The sequence below is a fragment of the Ostrinia furnacalis genome, unplaced genomic scaffold (assembly GCF_004193835.3).
Source record: "Ostrinia furnacalis isolate ACB-3 unplaced genomic scaffold, ASM419383v2 OfSCF2810, whole genome shotgun sequence".
NCBI classification, from domain to species: Eukaryota; Metazoa; Arthropoda; class Insecta; order Lepidoptera; family Crambidae; genus Ostrinia; species Ostrinia furnacalis.
Genome location: NW_021133049.1, coordinates 23,637 through 40,661, shown reverse-complemented (window position 1 = coordinate 40,661; position 17,025 = coordinate 23,637). Strand labels below are relative to the sequence as shown.

Genomic DNA, 17,025 nt, shown 5'->3' with positions numbered 1-17,025 from the left:
ATTTGTGGAGTAATATCTCTATTTATCTTAATTTTTACATTGAATTTATCTACTGTACACATAGTTATATTCAATCAGTCAAGTATCAAAATCTTATATTTACGAACTATACCATACCACTACTATTATCCGTGCATTGCATTGTTGTAACTAATGTCCCACTCGCATATATTGCATGCACCTCACTTTTGCATTTCCTGCTCTCAAACATGANCACTTTCAGGATCAGTAACCAGTTTTTCGATATCTTGTATAGTTTAGAAATAATCGAGTGAGATCACTTATCGTTTCCACCCTGTATAGGGGTAAATTACTTCTAATTTCTATTCGAATAGCGAAAAAAGAAGACAGAACAAGAACGTTTGGTATTTTCTTTAAGATAATCAAGACCTTGCAGTGATCACATTTCCGTGGTCTGGCCGCATCGAACCATGAAAGTGTTCCTTTCAATATCGACTAGCTAATGAGAGAGGAAATATTAATTGCTCTAGCTCTACCTACCGAAGTAATAGTTACCTACCTTAAAATTAACATAACTTTTAATTGCAATGCAAATCAAATTCATTATCTCCGTGATAAATCTCTCAACACTTTTTCCAGCGCACCATAAGGCTATCGAATACTGAAGAGTAAGTATTGCGATAGTTTGAACTTTCTACGGCACTGCAATAATTTCACATAGAGCAATATCGCTGACCAATTCTCCATAAAAACCGAACTTTAGGCCTATTAGAAACAAAATCGCAACAGCTGTGACGAAATCAGTGAACGTTGTCTTCAGATTCGTACAGTCACTTGCGTTGCGCGCGCGCAACATTGACCGGTTAATTTCACACGAGAGCGGACGTAGGTACGCTTAACTTGGAAGATCAACAATGGCGGTGCTACGATATGCATTGATTTTAGCAGTGTTTGTGATCGGCACTGTGGTCTCCAGGTCATCATCGCCTCTTATCAAAAAAGTAAGTACTTATCTACCTTATTACCATAGAAATTCATACTCAGACTTGAGCTTTTTTGACATTAAACTTAGTGGAACAACTCTATTTTTGTATTTTTTGCGAAGTTTTATGTTGCGCAACTGAATCGAAGCTTTTAAAGAAAACAACACAAATTGATAATGATAGTGGGAATAATTAGTATAGCATTAATAAATTAGTCAATCATTAGCAAATAATCAAATTTTATTTGACCAATTCATTCATTTCTCATCTTCAAATCTTTGCTTATCCACTTAAACTTTGTAACCAGTTTTTTAATAAAGCCGTTTTGTTTTTGTAGGCTAATAATAAGAGTAAACTTGTTTGTATTTAGGGTGCATGCAAGCTTTGAAGTTAATCATCAAATCAAAATCTACAGGGTGTTTATCCCTTAACCAGGCCTAAAAAAAGTAATTGGTTTTCAATCATATCTTCACAGCATAAGATTCAAATTGATGTGGTCTCTGTGGATACCAGAGCCTGGTTAAGGGTTAAGGTACAGGTTTAGAGTTCGAATTTCAGTAATTTTCCTGAGTGATTTTCATGTAATCATTCGAAAATAATAAACAAAGCAGCACATACCTACTAAATTAGTTCGCGTTTTTTCCGCTAAACCATTTTATTTTTTATAAGGATTTTATGAGTAGGTAAGTACTTAATTATCTAATTAAAATTATTGTACTCCACACAAATTGGAGTACAAAACACGAACTTAATGCTGTATAAGGCATTCCCTTCCAGTCAAAGTATCAAACTGATTTTGGCAACTCTAGATATCCATGAGTCTTGGGAAAAAAACTATATCAGAAACAAGTTGTATATTAATTAATTATTTTTTTATTATGAAAACACTGAAACAATAACTTATTAATGGTATTCAAGTGCCTATTGTTTACCAGCCAAACCATAAAATCTTAAGTATGATAGAAATATAAAAACAACTAGAAAGTAGGTAGGTAGCAAGTGTACCTATCCCATTAATTACTTAGGTACTTATTTAGATACAAATTGTAAGTTCTAGCCTTAAGTATTTCGTTTAATTGTATAGGTACCTACACTACCTACCTACCTATTTTAGAGTTAATTTGTTATGTTAATTGTTCGAACCTATGACGTAGACGCTATCCTATCACCCTAGTTGTGGAACTTGTGTCTATCTATTATCTACTTAATTAACACATTGAAATTAGACATACCTACTTGAGGCAGACTTATGCACTGTTAATTAAATTAAAAACTGGTATTTTCCCTTGTTTATCATTTTCCACTATAGACGCACCCTCCAGTAAAGTAGGTACGAGTAGGTATACCTACATAAAAATCATTTATCAAATAGAAAATCACTGATTGCTTTATAGATATTCCGAGATTATACTTTCTTTATGGTGTCTAACTTCATGATACTGTGATCTTAAACTGTACCTACCTAGTTACTTACAGCCTACATTAGATTACTATCGTACTTTATTGATAGTGACACTCAAAGTTTTTTACAGGTTTTCTCCGGCGGAGATCACTTGGAAGGGCCGCACTGGTCTTCCACAGAAAATGCATTGTACTGGGTGGATATTACGGGGCAGAAAGTGCACAGATTGGACGACGAGACTGGGAACATTACTATTAAGGAATTTGGTAAGTATAACACTTGCGTTGCCCTTGGTCCTACTGATCAGTCCTACAATACTTACTTAGTCTATAATAGATAATAGTAAAAATAGTAGCAGCGACAATGGCTCAATGCAATGGTATCGGGTCGGAAGATCGGAACCGAGGATCGCGGGTTCGATCCCCGCGCAGCCCCGGTGAGCGTGCTGCTGGACTACTTATTATGGTGGATAGGTCGACCCACTCGTAACAAACATTATTTAGCTTACGAGGGGTTAACGGGACTAACTATTATTCTTTGAAAAACTATTATACTACTATCTGTGTGTACTTATCCAGTGGCGTAACATAAACGTATAGTTACGCCACTGTCCGTATCCGTAAACAAAAGCATAGGGCCGTGGGCAATGCATGTACGAATCAAAGCTTGAACGTTCGTGTATAACACAACAATTGATACACCATTCATGAAAACATTGCTCTGAAACAAATACATAAATGGTACTTGTAGCGTTTTGTAAATCTGGCTTTCAGGCCTGAAATACGTGCACGATTATGTATAGGTACGTGATGTTATAATAATACATATTAGCTATGTGTTTAAAAGTACCTACATATTAATACGTAGAGCGTATGAATAGTGTTTTGTTATATGTAGTTTGTTTGTTCATAATTATCCTGAAAAGCGTTGATAGCATAAATTTTACGCCTTGATTAGGATAGTGCATTAATTACAGCCTTTAACATATCTACTAGCTGTTAATTAAATATCCGTAAACCCATAAAACCTATTAGGTAAAGTAAATACGTACTTAGGTAGTATTTATGGCAAACATAACACTGTAGGACGTTTTTCTTAAATGTAGCTCATAAGGGATTCTAATGTGCCATCGCCTACTGTACCTACCTACAGGGTGTTCTTTATCCCATTTAATAACTTCTCAGGTTACGGGCCCATCTCCTTAGTGGTGACCGTGAAAGACTACCCCAAGCTGGTCCTCGTGACCGTCCGGTCTGAACTCTACCTCCTCGACTGGAACTCTACTGCCGTCGGAGACAGCGCCCTCAGGCAACTCAGCGCGCTAGACATCGGTCTCCCGGATAACAGATGCAACGATGGCAAGGTTGACGCTAAAGGCAGGTTGTGGATCGGTAAGTTGTTGTCAACTTAATGGTTTAGGAATTACAGCCAAAAGACGCGTCCACTGCTGGACCTCTGTCCAAAACTAAACTGGCAAACCTAAATAAATGCTAAAAGGGAAGTAAAATTGGAATTGATATTTGCAAAAATAAACAAACCATGCATTGAAATACCTAATATAATTATTGTGGCCATTGTAGCATAAAAAGTCAACTCCTTCATTTTTCCATAACTTTTAATTAAAACGTAATTTAATAATAAAGTAATAAATTGAAATAGATGTAGAAGTAATAAAAACTATTAAAAACTATTAAATATTGCTATAAATCAATCAAAATAAGCACTACGCATTAATGATGTTGGAAATAGATAGAGAGGTTTATTTAGTTTCGATTTGATGGTAATAAAAAACTCCCTATCTTCCCTACAGGAACCATAGGCAAAGAAGTATCAGAGGTGGTCGACCAAGACAGAGCCTCCCTATACTTGGTGGATGCCTACAACTACGCCAACCCGGAGATTAAGCTGCGCCCGGTGTCGGTGTCCAACGGGATCGCCTGGACGTCCGACAGCAAGTTCATGTTCTACATCGACACCCCTACGAGGAACATCGATGTGTTCGACTTTGCGCTTGAAGATGGGATTATCCGTGAGTAATTTATAATGTAGGCCTTTAAACCACTTGGAAAAATGGGATTCGAACCTACTGCCTACCCCTGTAAGTCGAGACAACCACTGGATCACGGAGATGTTATCAAAAGCCAGACCTACTGACTTTCGTAACTATCGGAGAATTGCGCTTGCCTAGCTAGAGGAAAAATAAGAACGATTTTAATAACATTGCATTGGTGTGAGATCTGTTTGTTTAGTCTTGAAATGCATGTTTCAGGTAACAGAAGAACTTTGTTCAGCTTCCAAGCTAACAATGTAACCGGGTTTCCTGATGGCATGACCATCGATAGCGACGGAAACCTTTGGGTCGCATGCTACAATGGAGGAAAGGTAAGGCATATTCCCCCTTTGAAGCGATGATAAACGGAGCGGACTGGCGATTCGTGATCAGAGGAACGCGGGTTCGATCCCCGCTCGACTATTGTGGTGAACCCACTCGTAACACAAGCATATTTAGCTTACCACGAGGGGTTAATGGTATAAATAGTATACCTAGTATTAAAGTAGGCACCTGCACACATCCTCAAAATATAAAAAAGTTGGAAAAACTACCTCGCTGTTCCATACTGAAAGTTATTTCAACTGGGTAAATGGAACGGACCTGTAAATGACAGTACCTATGGTGTTAATAGTATTAACGTTTTCATTTCTTACAGGTTATCAAAATTGACTCCAGGGCTGGAAAACTTCTGGAACAGCACACTCTAAATGTGTCCAAGGTAACTGACGTCATGTGGGGAGGACACGACCTGTCCACTCTCTACGTCACCACCAGCAAGCGGGGCCTGACAGCGACCGAGCTCGCACAGCAGCCGGAAGCGGGATCTCTTTTCGCCATAGAAGGAACTGGCTCCAAGGGCCTAGCCGAGAACCAGTTCTATTTTCCTAACGCTGATCAATATTAGCTTTCTCAATAATGGCTTTGTTGTTTTTTCCAAATTAAACTATCTATTCATAATGTTATACTTTTAATATGTTTTTTGTTTGTTCATGTAATGAAAATAAATCAATAAAATAAATTAGCATTTTTATTTAAGAAAGTAATTGAATCCCAAAAGTAGGAATTTATTGCAATTAAATAAAATAAGCTTTATTTAAAGGCAAAGCTGCAGAAAAAGCATTAGTTATTTTACCGTTATCGTTTTCGTTATTATAGTTATTATTCACTCTCATAGTGAAGTGGCAACATTAAATGATTTATTTGAGCTGGCTACATTACATAATAGGGATGTCCACTATCTATTAATGGGTTCTGAATTTGATTAATTTCTAGACTAGTAATCGATTTGGATAATTCAAGTATTAAAAACGTAACGGCCCCAGCAAGTTTATTGTAAAAGATCTACTGAAATAAATCATTTTTATTATTATTTAGTATAATAATAATATGTTGTTTAAATTACTTATTTTTGTATGGTGAATTTAGCTAATTATGACCATTTGAAAGTAATTTCTAAACATACTCGAATATTTATTCAATTAGTATTGAATCGATTCAAATGGTGCAATTGAATAGTCGGTGCATGGCGCATCCCTTAATTTAAACGTCAAATTGTGAAAGAACGACGCCGCACTGGCTTGTTTTTCAGATTTTATTGAATTTAATTTTACATTCTAATCAATTTGTCTTACTAATAGAAAGGAAACAAACTGAATCAAAATGACTACGATAGGTCCCAAAAAAGACGGCGGACCTAATGTGGAATATTTTCAATCGCCAGAATCATTAGGTCAATTCGATCAAATTCGTGTTTGGTTGCAGAAAAATTGCAAAAAGGTTAGTATGTTTTCCTATCTTTTGGTAAATTATGTTTGTAATGGCTACAAGACTGCCGTAACTCATAACTTTCCAGTCCTAATACATGAAGAACCACACACTTGTATTGAACTGATGATCAAAATTATTATATGGAGGCATATACTTAGTAGTATCTGTCTCGGTTAAATCCAATTTTGTTGTTAAAAAGAGTGCATTTCAAAGTTTTTCACCTATGTGTTGATTGAGTCTCTCACTAAAATGAATCAAAGACCTTATCATACTGAATGCTAGGATGCTAGACCATAAATATGGAAATTTTATTTCAATGGTCAATTCTATAGGATGCTCATATTCTTTGTTTGAAACTTGTAGCAGAGAAGCCCTTAAGGCAATCATTACAATAGTAAGGTATATTTGGCTATAATATCTACCAATAACTTTATTATTAATAACCTTTCCCAGAAGTACTATCTGTAGTAATGAGATATTGATATTGTACACCCTGAAACTTATTGCAGCATGTCCAGACTGACCCCCCCACTAAGGAGGGCTTGGCCCAGCTGGTCGTCCAGCTCATCCAGTACCAGGAGAATAAATTGGGGAAGAATGCAGCGGACCCACCCTTCTTGAGGCTTCCTGTAAGTATTTAATTTATTTATGAATTTGTCTAGTCCAAATCATGGCTTGAAACTCAGCTTATACACATTTATCACAGTCAGAACTCTAAGTATGAATAACAGTTGCATTTAATTATTTTTTTGATTGTTGAGTTTGCCCAATGTATTGGTTGCAATATACACTATTACAATTGAGATATTGACTACATACTAATTTGTGGATGATGTATTCCTATTAATTTGTATGAAATTGCTAATATTTAATTGTCATTAACTGATTGTAAGCCAAGACTCCAGACAACAATATGAGTCATTGTTTCTCACACTAATTAATTAGTGCTCACTGCACATTAAAGGTTTACAAAAAACAATAATTCCAGATGAAAGTATTCATGGACATGAAACCGGGCGGTTCCCTCTGCACCGTGCTCGCTACCATGTTCCGTTTCAAGTCGGAGCAGCGGTGGCGCAAGTTTGACTTCCAGGTCGGTAAGGTATGCACTGTCCCGCACGCTGCCTCGCTCACCGACCCCGTCTCGCAGTCCTGCCGCCCTGCACAGATAACTTGCATCGCGCAACTGTGTGTGACACTAAGGCTGAGTATGCCGAGATGCAGGCGATGGAACGCAAAGGAGAGCAGCTTGAAGCAAATATAGACTATGACTCCAACAAATGAGGTCCAAATCAGCTTGACTCAGTTAAAATTTATACTATTTCTCCCTAGGCTTGATGAAAACTACACTGTATGACATACGAAATTCGGTACATTACATTACGTTTGACTGCTCTACTCTGTGTAACATCGCCTACATCTTAGCTTACACGCACCCTGATAGAACGCGTTCATAGCGTGCTATAGACTGGCACTGTAAAAGTACTACCATTACAGTAACAGAATAATCACAGTAGAGACGTGCGCGATCTGAACGTTTTCTGTTAGGAAGCTATGTCCCTTCACTAAAACAAAAGAAAGTACACTTAAGCAATTAGCATTTTAAAAAAGCTAGTCTCTTGACTTAATCTCAACCTAGAACCTTTTTGAAATATTTACATACGTAACAAGTAAACAAAGTTGGGGTAGATGTATCTACACAAACAAATAACACACAAAAACCTTGGCAAGGTTTTGTATCTTAAGTGTCACACATATTGTTGCTTATCCAAAAGCACGAATTCTTCAGGGTATGATCTAAATTCTATATTAACCAAAGATATTTTAAGTTTTTTGTTGGTTAGGATTGTTACCTATCACTTTTGTGCAATTTTTGTAAATATCACAACTTAGCACCGTAAATATTTCAATTCTTATATTTTGCAGAAATATCTTTCAATATTTTGTAGTGTTTTTCCACAAGTAAGTTTTGATTTGATGCAATGTCATTTAAATAGTTTGACACACAATTTTACAGATCATTAATGGAAATTGGGTTCCTTCTTGGCTTTGGGAAGTTCCAACATTACATAGACCATTTCATGCTGTATCATGCCTAAACATGATTTTGTAAAAAATGCCAAAAAATTTAAATAATTTTGTGTTCTGTGTCAATAACACCTTGTGCATTGTGTGTCAAAATAACACTGTGTTGTTTTAGTAACTAATCCTAAGGGTTCAATTTAAACATCTATGTTAGCATGCAAATCTCTGTAATGCTAGGACTATGCATGCTTACACTGTACAAAGAGAAGTTGCATTGTCAACAGCTAAATCCTGTAATTAAATCCAATTTTGATCCTTTTTTGCTATTTTCCACATTTTTTATTTGATCTTGATATTTTCTAAAACTTTTTAAAAACTTTTTAAGTCAACCTCCTTTGGCACTTAAAACTAAAACATATTCAAAATTTAAAAAACACTGGCCAGTTTTGTCATTTAAAAAAAAAGAAGTGCAAACTGACCTTAATGGTTCATAACTTTATACATTTCTAAAAAAAGCAGTCGCGAATGATGTATCCATACTAACACTGACACCTTCTCTCGTCCCCTCCCCACTACCCCTTTCCAGAACCCGTCGCGCAAAGACCTAAACGTTCAGATGATGATGGAGATTGAATCCTCGCTCGTGGCGGCTGAGGTGATCCGCACACCGTGTGTGTATATCCGCCCCGATGTGGATAAGGCTACTGCGAATAAAGTGAAGGACATCGTCAGCCATCATCAGGGTGACATCTGCGGTAAGTAACTATTCAGTTGATATTGTTTAATATGTATAATGCTATGACATTGAACTGCTTACTAAAACCACAGTTCATGCTTGAGCTTGAATCGATTTTTTGGTCTCGTCGTCGAAGTCTAATAACCACGTCATTGAAAGAGCGACAGATAGACAATACCTATCAATATATCTAACTACATGACATTGGTCTCCCTCTAAACACTTGGTGCAACCACTGTAATCTTTATACAAAAAGTTTGTACATAAACTAAAGTCCGGTCGCCGAGCAGATAGAATTTAGCCACCCATCCCTATCGCTCGCGCGTAATTATATTGCTGTCGCGACTGTGCGAGGGCGGCCGCAGTCAGTGTGCGAGCGCGACAACAATATATCAATATGGTATGGTAGCTTGGGGTTATTGGACGACATTCTATGTGCTCGTCGATCGGACTTTACACGATGTCCTAACGATATTTTACTCGTAAATATTGATTATCACATCTTTAACGGTCACTTAATTATAACGAAACATTAATAATGTTTTTACCTTATCCAAACAGAAGACGAAGAGGACGCCACTCACATAATCTACCCGACGGTAGATCCATTAGAGGAGGAGTACGCCCGGCCGGTGTTCCGGCGCGGCAACCACTCGCTCGTGCACTGGTACTACCTGCCCGACAGCCACGACACCTGGGCGCAGGCCGACTTGCCGGTACGTGATAACACCAGGCCTGTTCATCTCCGCGAGTTTACATCGTAAACAAAACACGCACGATTGCCCCCTACAGGATTACTATTCGACAAGGCCTCACATACTAGCGAACATTGACTCACGCACGCGTATTCTTGTGTATGATGGAAAAAAATAAAGAAAATGGTGTACTAAATACTGTGCAGTATTTAGCTGCCTCAATAATAATAAAAACACAGAATGTACTTTTTTAAGTTGCCTGAAGACACTGAGAGGTAAATAAGTAGTTAATATTATTCATGATAATTCATGCTAAATCATGTGTTTCATCCGCCATTTTCTGCAGTTTGGAACCTCACGTCACATCATTTTACCGAAGTCAGCCCTATAGCTTCGGCGCAGTACCGATCACTGACGTTTGTCAACAAAATGGTGCTTGACTCTTGAGACAAGCTAAATTACACCATATTGTTAATGACATTGAGCATACATTTTTTTAAATACCTTCGCGAAGTAAAACTTCTGTACGTAGTACTTATTATTATTCTGTGGTAACACATGGTAACGTGACGTCACCCACATAATCTACCCGACGGTAGACCCGTTAGAAGAGGAGTACGCGCGGCCGGTGTTCCGGCGCGGCAACCACTCGCTCGTGCACTGGTACTACTTGCCCGACAGCCACGACACCTGGGCGCAGGCCGACTTGCCGGTAATTTGTACCACCAGTCAATTGACATAAGGTTCAAAATAATACACAGCAAACCTGGCTGCAGGCCGACTTGCCGGTATGTTATAAAAATAAGACATGGTAATTAAGACCATTAGTCAAGGTTCAAAATAATACCCGGTAGACAGTTACATGGTAGGTTGACACCACTCAATCAATTGACATAAGGTTCAAAGTCGGATAAGCGTCTAAAAATATTGAGACCTTCACAATTTTTGTTACTATTGGACTTTAGCTTGTTATAGGATCACGTACCAAGTACTGAATAAAAAACTTTAGACTTTGAATCGTTATGTGGATGTCGAAAAAGCCGACTGATGTGCGAATATACATATAAGCCTCTCCAACGTGTTTTTACAGCGCGGGGGTGTAGTCCAAACACTCCCTTTTTTCTGTAAATTAAGGTGGTTGTGCTCCGGACTCCTTCAGTGGAGACCTGATGTTGAGTCACTTGAGTGGTAGAAGTTTAATTTGATTGTAGGTTGATGAGCGCTAATGGCTGCTAAGTACTGATAAAATGTTCCAAAATAGACACATAATGAACAAGTCAATGTGCCCACAGGTGGACATCCCAGAAACAGCGAATTGGGACTGCAACCGCTCGGAGCCGTGGCGCGTGTCGGCGTCCTGGGTCCTCGACCTGCCGCAGTACAACGAGTGGATGAACGAGGAGGACTATGAGGTCGACGTCAACGGGAAGAAGAAGGTGACGATAACATAGATCGATCTGTCACGTGCCTCGGTATCTGATGGACCACTTGACCAGTGGTGACCAAACTTTTCGTAAAAAGGGACTACTTTACTTTTTTTTGTTGTTAACAAAGATCAGCGCGTTCCTCTGTCTTCATTCTCCCGCTATTGTTAGAGCACTTTCACATTTAGGCGACTTTAGCAGCGCGATAAACGCGCAACAGACGCGCTGCCGATAATTTCATTTCATACTATATGACACGGATGCCTGCTTTCACATTATAAAAATGCCGCTGCCGCGCTTCGGTTGAGCTTCGGTTTGTCATCGTGCTGCCGCGCTTCTGTCCCGCTTCTCACGCCCTAATTTGAAAGCGGCCTTAGATTGGAAAACCAATCAAAATAAAGGACAATGACCAAAAGTGGTCCAAATGTCCACCACCAATGAGACCTATATTGGCTTATAGTCCTTTAAATAGAGATTAACTTTCAGTATGGGACGAAAAAAAAATAAGCTGTCAGTAAAAAGTTATGACTGTTTAAAAATTGTAGTAGTTTACGCGCTAATCTCAGGAACTACTGGTCCGATTTGAAAAATCCTTTTTGTTATGGATAGCCTATTTATCAAGGATGGTTTTAAGATAAATAACATCACCCTACAACCAATAGGGGCGGAGCAGTAAAGACAAATGTTGTAAAAATGGGAAATATTATTCAAACAATTTTCACACGTACAAAGTCGTAGGCACAGTTAGTATAATCTTCTATATATATAAAAATGAAACCCGTTTCGCGTTGTCACGGCATCACGTGTGAACGGCTGAACCGATTTCGATAATTCTTTTTTTTAAATGTTTGTGGAAGTCCAAGGATGGTTCTTACGGAAAAAAATATTAAGAAAATCTCTACGCTAAGGCGGTACGAAGTTCGCCGGGTCAGCTAGTATTTAATAAAATTCATCTATAACCCCTGCGCCACATGCGACATGATATAACATGCGTAGATTAGTCCAAAATGTGCAATGGATAGAATGATATCAAGAACATTTTTCGGATGAAAAGGTAAAAAACAGACTTTTCATTCGGTCATAACTTTTTACTGACAGCATATTTTTGATTGCGGTTTGGTTATAATGAATCAGTATTTAGTAGGCTATTTCGTCACTGTATGATCAACACAAAAGCGACAATTACACACCACATACTCGCACTACTCGCGCTATTAATGCTACTTACATACTACTTACATGCATATTTTGCACTTTTGAAATTATAAAGGTATTGTCTCTACTGCTGATGAGAGGATCCAGCACGCATCGGTTTTGCACGTTGTACTGTTATTTGTTCTTGTGGATCCTCTAGTTAATATTTCTAATGACATTGATCGTATGGAAGTGTCTTCATCGGTTATATGTGAACCTGAGGAGTTGTCTAATCTTAGCACAACCTTTCAAAGGTCTATCAAGATAATACATACGAATATTCGTAGCTTAAACTGCAACTTTGACATGTTCCTCGTTCTACTTGATAGAATTGCTTTTCAATGTGATATCCTAGTACTCACCGAGTGTTGGTTGAGTAAATCTTCAACTGTTCCGGAACTGCCTGGGTATATGCACTATACCGGATTACTAATGTTTGGCCAAAAAACGTTTCCCAAATTATCACATCGCAAACAACGTTTCGCAAATTTTCATTTGGCAAATTCTCATTTGGCAAAACAACTTATGGCAAACTTTTAATTCGCAAATGTCGTTTTTGGCATATTATTGTTTAGCAAATTATTGTTTGGCAAAGTATGTTTTGCCAAATGTTTCATTAGGCAAAAATATTTCATGATAAACTATTTACAAAACAATTTGATTGGTGCATATAATGGAATACAAATTAGCATGTGGTTATTATTTTGTTTAGTGGGTAGTTAATATAAAATTTGTTATAAATTATTTTTCATATTTTTATCGAAATTTCCAAATGATTCATTAACAATAGAGGTGATTCTAGCGCTCGGCGGCCGCTGCCGCGGCACGCTCACTTCGCTCGCTTCGCTCGCTCCGTTCGCTCGCCTTCGCGCGTTAAGGGTCACTGTTCTAACCTAACCTACTATTTTCTGCAATACCTACTTTCTGCAACCATACTATTTTCTGCAATCTCTTTGTTTTACATAAAATTCTTGTGAAAACCACGATCATGTGGCTTATGCTTTGATTTGTGGGTAAGTATGTGAAGTGTCAATTTGACAAACAAATTATTTGGGATATAATATTTGGCAAAATAAAACATTTGCTATATAAACATTTGCCAAGTAAAATTTGGCCAAATGATAATTTGACCAAATGAATTAGTTGCGAAAAGTACAGTTGCTAAAAGTTTATTTGGGAATTGAAACTTTGGCGATAAGTTGTTTGCGAAGTGAAATTTGGCGAAAAGTAATTTGGCCAAACGGAAGGATACCGCACTATACCTCTGATTACCAAAACCAGAATGATGGTGTTGTCATTTATGTTAAATCGGATATTCAACATAATACTTTAATAGAAACCGGAATAAAAGACGCAAATAGTCTACTACTAACTTATAATAATGAACTCGCTGTCTTGGCCTTGTATCGATCACCATCATACAAAAACACTGACAACTTCTGCGATAGCCTAGATCTCTGTTTATCATCCCTGGCGTCTGTAAAATCTGTGGTTTTAGTCGGTGATATAAACATTAATATATCCCCGGGTGGTTATGACCCTAACTGTGACAAATACTTAAATCTTTTGGCATGTCATGGATTATTACCAGCGCATATACTACCAACCCGTTTAGAAAATTGCCTTGATCACGTGGTGTTAAGATCAGACAAATGCTCGCGAACTTTTATATTAAACTCACTAATAACTGATCATGCTCCACTTGTTTTTATTCTAGATCATAAAATAAAACGTGACATGCCTAAAACTAGTTTATTTAAAATAAATTATCCTAACTTAACGAAGGACCTAAACGTCACTGACTTTGGCGCAGTCTTTCAAGCTAACAACGCTAATTTGGCAGTCGAGATGTTTGTTAAAATAGTTTCACGGGTAATCACTGCTCATTCTAAACTGATTTGTGTTCCACATCGTAATCGCACCATTAAGCCTTGGCTCACGCCGGGACTCGTGCGGTGTATTAGAAACCGTGACAAACTACACAAAAAAGCTAAAACAGATCCGAATAACGCTATATTACAATTAACTTACTCTAGATACCGGAACTTCTGTAACAATCTATTAAAAAAACTTAAAACTGAATACGAACAACATGAAATAAAGAAAAATAAAACTAACCCTAAAGGAATGTGGAACACCATTAATAAAATAACAAACCTAAAAACAACAAGATTACAACCTTCTGAACTACTTCAAATTGCCCAGGGTCCGCATGAATCAGTAAATCTGGTTAATAACTTCTTTGCCGGTATAGGCGAGTCGTATGCGAATGCTGTATTGCAACGACGAGGTAATGTATTTCCTTCAACAGTCCATTCCTTTCCATTACAACACTCACCTAGAGATTCAATGGCTCTATTAGACATTGACTTCTCTGAAGTTGAGAGTATTATTATGAATTTAAAAAATGACTGTGCAACTGGTGTTGATAACATTCCCACTCTTGTCCTAAAAAATGCAAAGAAAAGTCTAATTCCACCATTGACTTATCTGTTTAACCTGTGTTTGTCCAATGGAGTTTTTCCAGATATCCTAAAAAGGGCCCTTGTTCATCCCATTCATAAAAATGGCAACAGAGACAGTGTCGGCAACTACAGACCCATTTCTGTACTAACTGTAGTTTCTAAAATACTGGAAAAGCTACTTAACATTAGACTGGTGAAGTTTTTAGAAAAAACAAATGCTATTGCTGCCAACCAGTATGGATTTCTTAAAGGAAAATCCACAGAAGACGCAACTCTCAAGCTCACTGAAACTATAGTTAAACATCTTGATGACAAATATAAAGCTGTAGGCATATTTCTTGACCTATCAAAAGCATTCGACACTGTCTCTGTGCCACTGTTACTAAATAAATTGGAATTGATTGGAGTTCGAGGTCTTGCCCTTGACATTTTTCGTGATTACCTATCAAATCGCTCCCAATGTGTAAAAATAGGCGAATACCGAAGTTCTGACTTGAAGTTGACTTACGGAGTGCCACAGGGAAGTGTGTTGGGCCCCACACTCTTCCTCATCTACATCAACAGTTTATGCACCCTCACCTTAACTAACTGCAACATCATTACCTACGCAGACGATACAGCATTAATTATACACGGGAAGGACTGGGAACAGGTTAAAATCCATGCGGAAAACGCCTTTGGAGTAATTAGTCAATGGTTGGATAGTAATTTACTGACATTGAATTTAGAAAAAACTAAGTATATTTCTTTTTCCCAGCGCATCAATACCCTACCTCCTTCTAATTTTTGTATAAGAGCGCATGTAGATAAATGTTTTGATAAAATTAATAATGCATGTGGCTGTCCTGAGTTGATCTCTGCGAATAGCATTAGATATTTGGGATTAGTTGTTGATAACCATCTTAATTGGTCACTGCATATCCAAAATTTAACATCTCGTATCAGAAAACTAATGCCCATTTTCCGTAAACTGAGGAACTCTGCTGATCGTGATACATTGGTTTGTGTATACTATGCTCTTGTGCAATCTTTACTCCAATACTGCATTGTTGCGTGGGGTGGCTCCTCCACCAGTACATTACTTCCCCTGGAGCGCGCTCAGCGCTCAATTCTCAAAGTCATGTTAGGAAAACCACTTAGGTATAGTACATCTCTCATTTACCAAGAATGTGTAGTTCTGACTGTGAGACAACTGTTTATTGTTAATACCATTCTGCGGAAACATAAGAGCCTCGTGTACGCACCTTTATATAAGCGCAACAAGAGTAAAGTATGCTCTCCCGTGCCCCACCGGACACTTTTAGCTGGGCGCAGTTTCTATGTGATGGGCTCATTTCTCTATAATTTTGCTAATAAAATAAATAATATTTACCCCCTTACATCGAAAGAATGTAAAGACAAAATACGTGACTGGTTATTAAATCTAAATTACGATGAGACGGAGNGAGTGACTCTCCAGCAATTATTATTATTATTATTATTATTATTTCCAGATTGGACGGTTTATAGCGGCCTGCATCTAGCGCTTTTCTGCTGCCTTTATGAGGTACTTAAAAAATGTATGCTCAATGTCATCAACAATATGGTGTAATTTATTTATTTGTAATAGGTATACAAACAGTTTACAGTCTGGGCTTCATCGTAAAGAAAAAGTGTTAATTACATACTGGACCGTAAGCCAAAATTAGTATACACAGCATGATAAATTAAATTAAATTAAATTACAAGTACTATCTAAAAATAAATACAGTTCTAACTTAACTCTAACAGTTACTACAACACAATATTATGAAATTTTATTAGATATTTTATACTAATTGCGGTGATTACGACGGAAGCAAAAGATTACCCAGAAGACATTACGCACCGTTCCCACCGGGAGACGCTGTCGTTTCGTCATTTTTGAGCAAGTCGGATATAGCCTTTTTATACTGAGGAAATTTACTATTAAATACATCTATGTCCTTGCCTGCACGAGCCAACTCATTATATGCGCGACACATCCTGACTAGAGGGTTGTAGTAAGAAGTATTGTTTTTGTATGCCTGTATTGCGAAGATGTTTAGACTTCATAATTTAGCTTGTCTCAAGAGTCAGGTAAGGAATACGTGCGTCAAAGCTCGCTCGTGAGTGTCCTGTCGATTATCTATCCCAGGAGGTACGTCGCGCGTGTTTTGTTTACAGACTCGCGGAGATGAACAGTGTGCTTACCATAAGTTTACGTTAGGTGTGCTCGTTAGCGACTGCGTAAAAAAATGACATTAATTGTATGACATATTGTGCAGCGCCCCTAGCGGCTACTTTTAAGAAACAAAATCTT

At 37.7% G+C, this 17,025-nt stretch overlaps 2 protein-coding genes across 2 annotated transcripts; both read left to right on the top strand.

Annotated features, from left to right (window-relative positions):
* The first annotated feature begins 600 nt into the window (after positions 1-600).
* On the top strand, positions 601-5,417 carry LOC114356474 (regucalcin). Its single transcript, XM_028309685.1, has 6 exons — positions 601-962; positions 2,477-2,612; positions 3,531-3,737; positions 4,157-4,375; positions 4,616-4,728; positions 5,055-5,417. The coding sequence occupies exons 1-6, from the start codon at positions 876-878 to the stop codon at positions 5,301-5,303; spliced, it is 1,011 nt and encodes a 336-aa protein (XP_028165486.1). The 5' UTR covers positions 601-875; the 3' UTR covers positions 5,304-5,417.
* Positions 5,418-5,949: 532 nt separating this feature from the next.
* Positions 5,950-11,073, top strand: LOC114356477 (SWI/SNF complex subunit SMARCC2-like). Its single transcript, XM_028309687.1, has 6 exons — positions 5,950-6,175; positions 6,676-6,795; positions 7,155-7,268; positions 8,778-8,946; positions 9,489-9,643; positions 10,915-11,073. The coding sequence occupies exons 1-6, from the start codon at positions 6,059-6,061 to the stop codon at positions 11,071-11,073; spliced, it is 834 nt and encodes a 277-aa protein (XP_028165488.1). The 5' UTR covers positions 5,950-6,058.
* Positions 11,074-17,025: the final 5,952 nt, after the last annotated feature.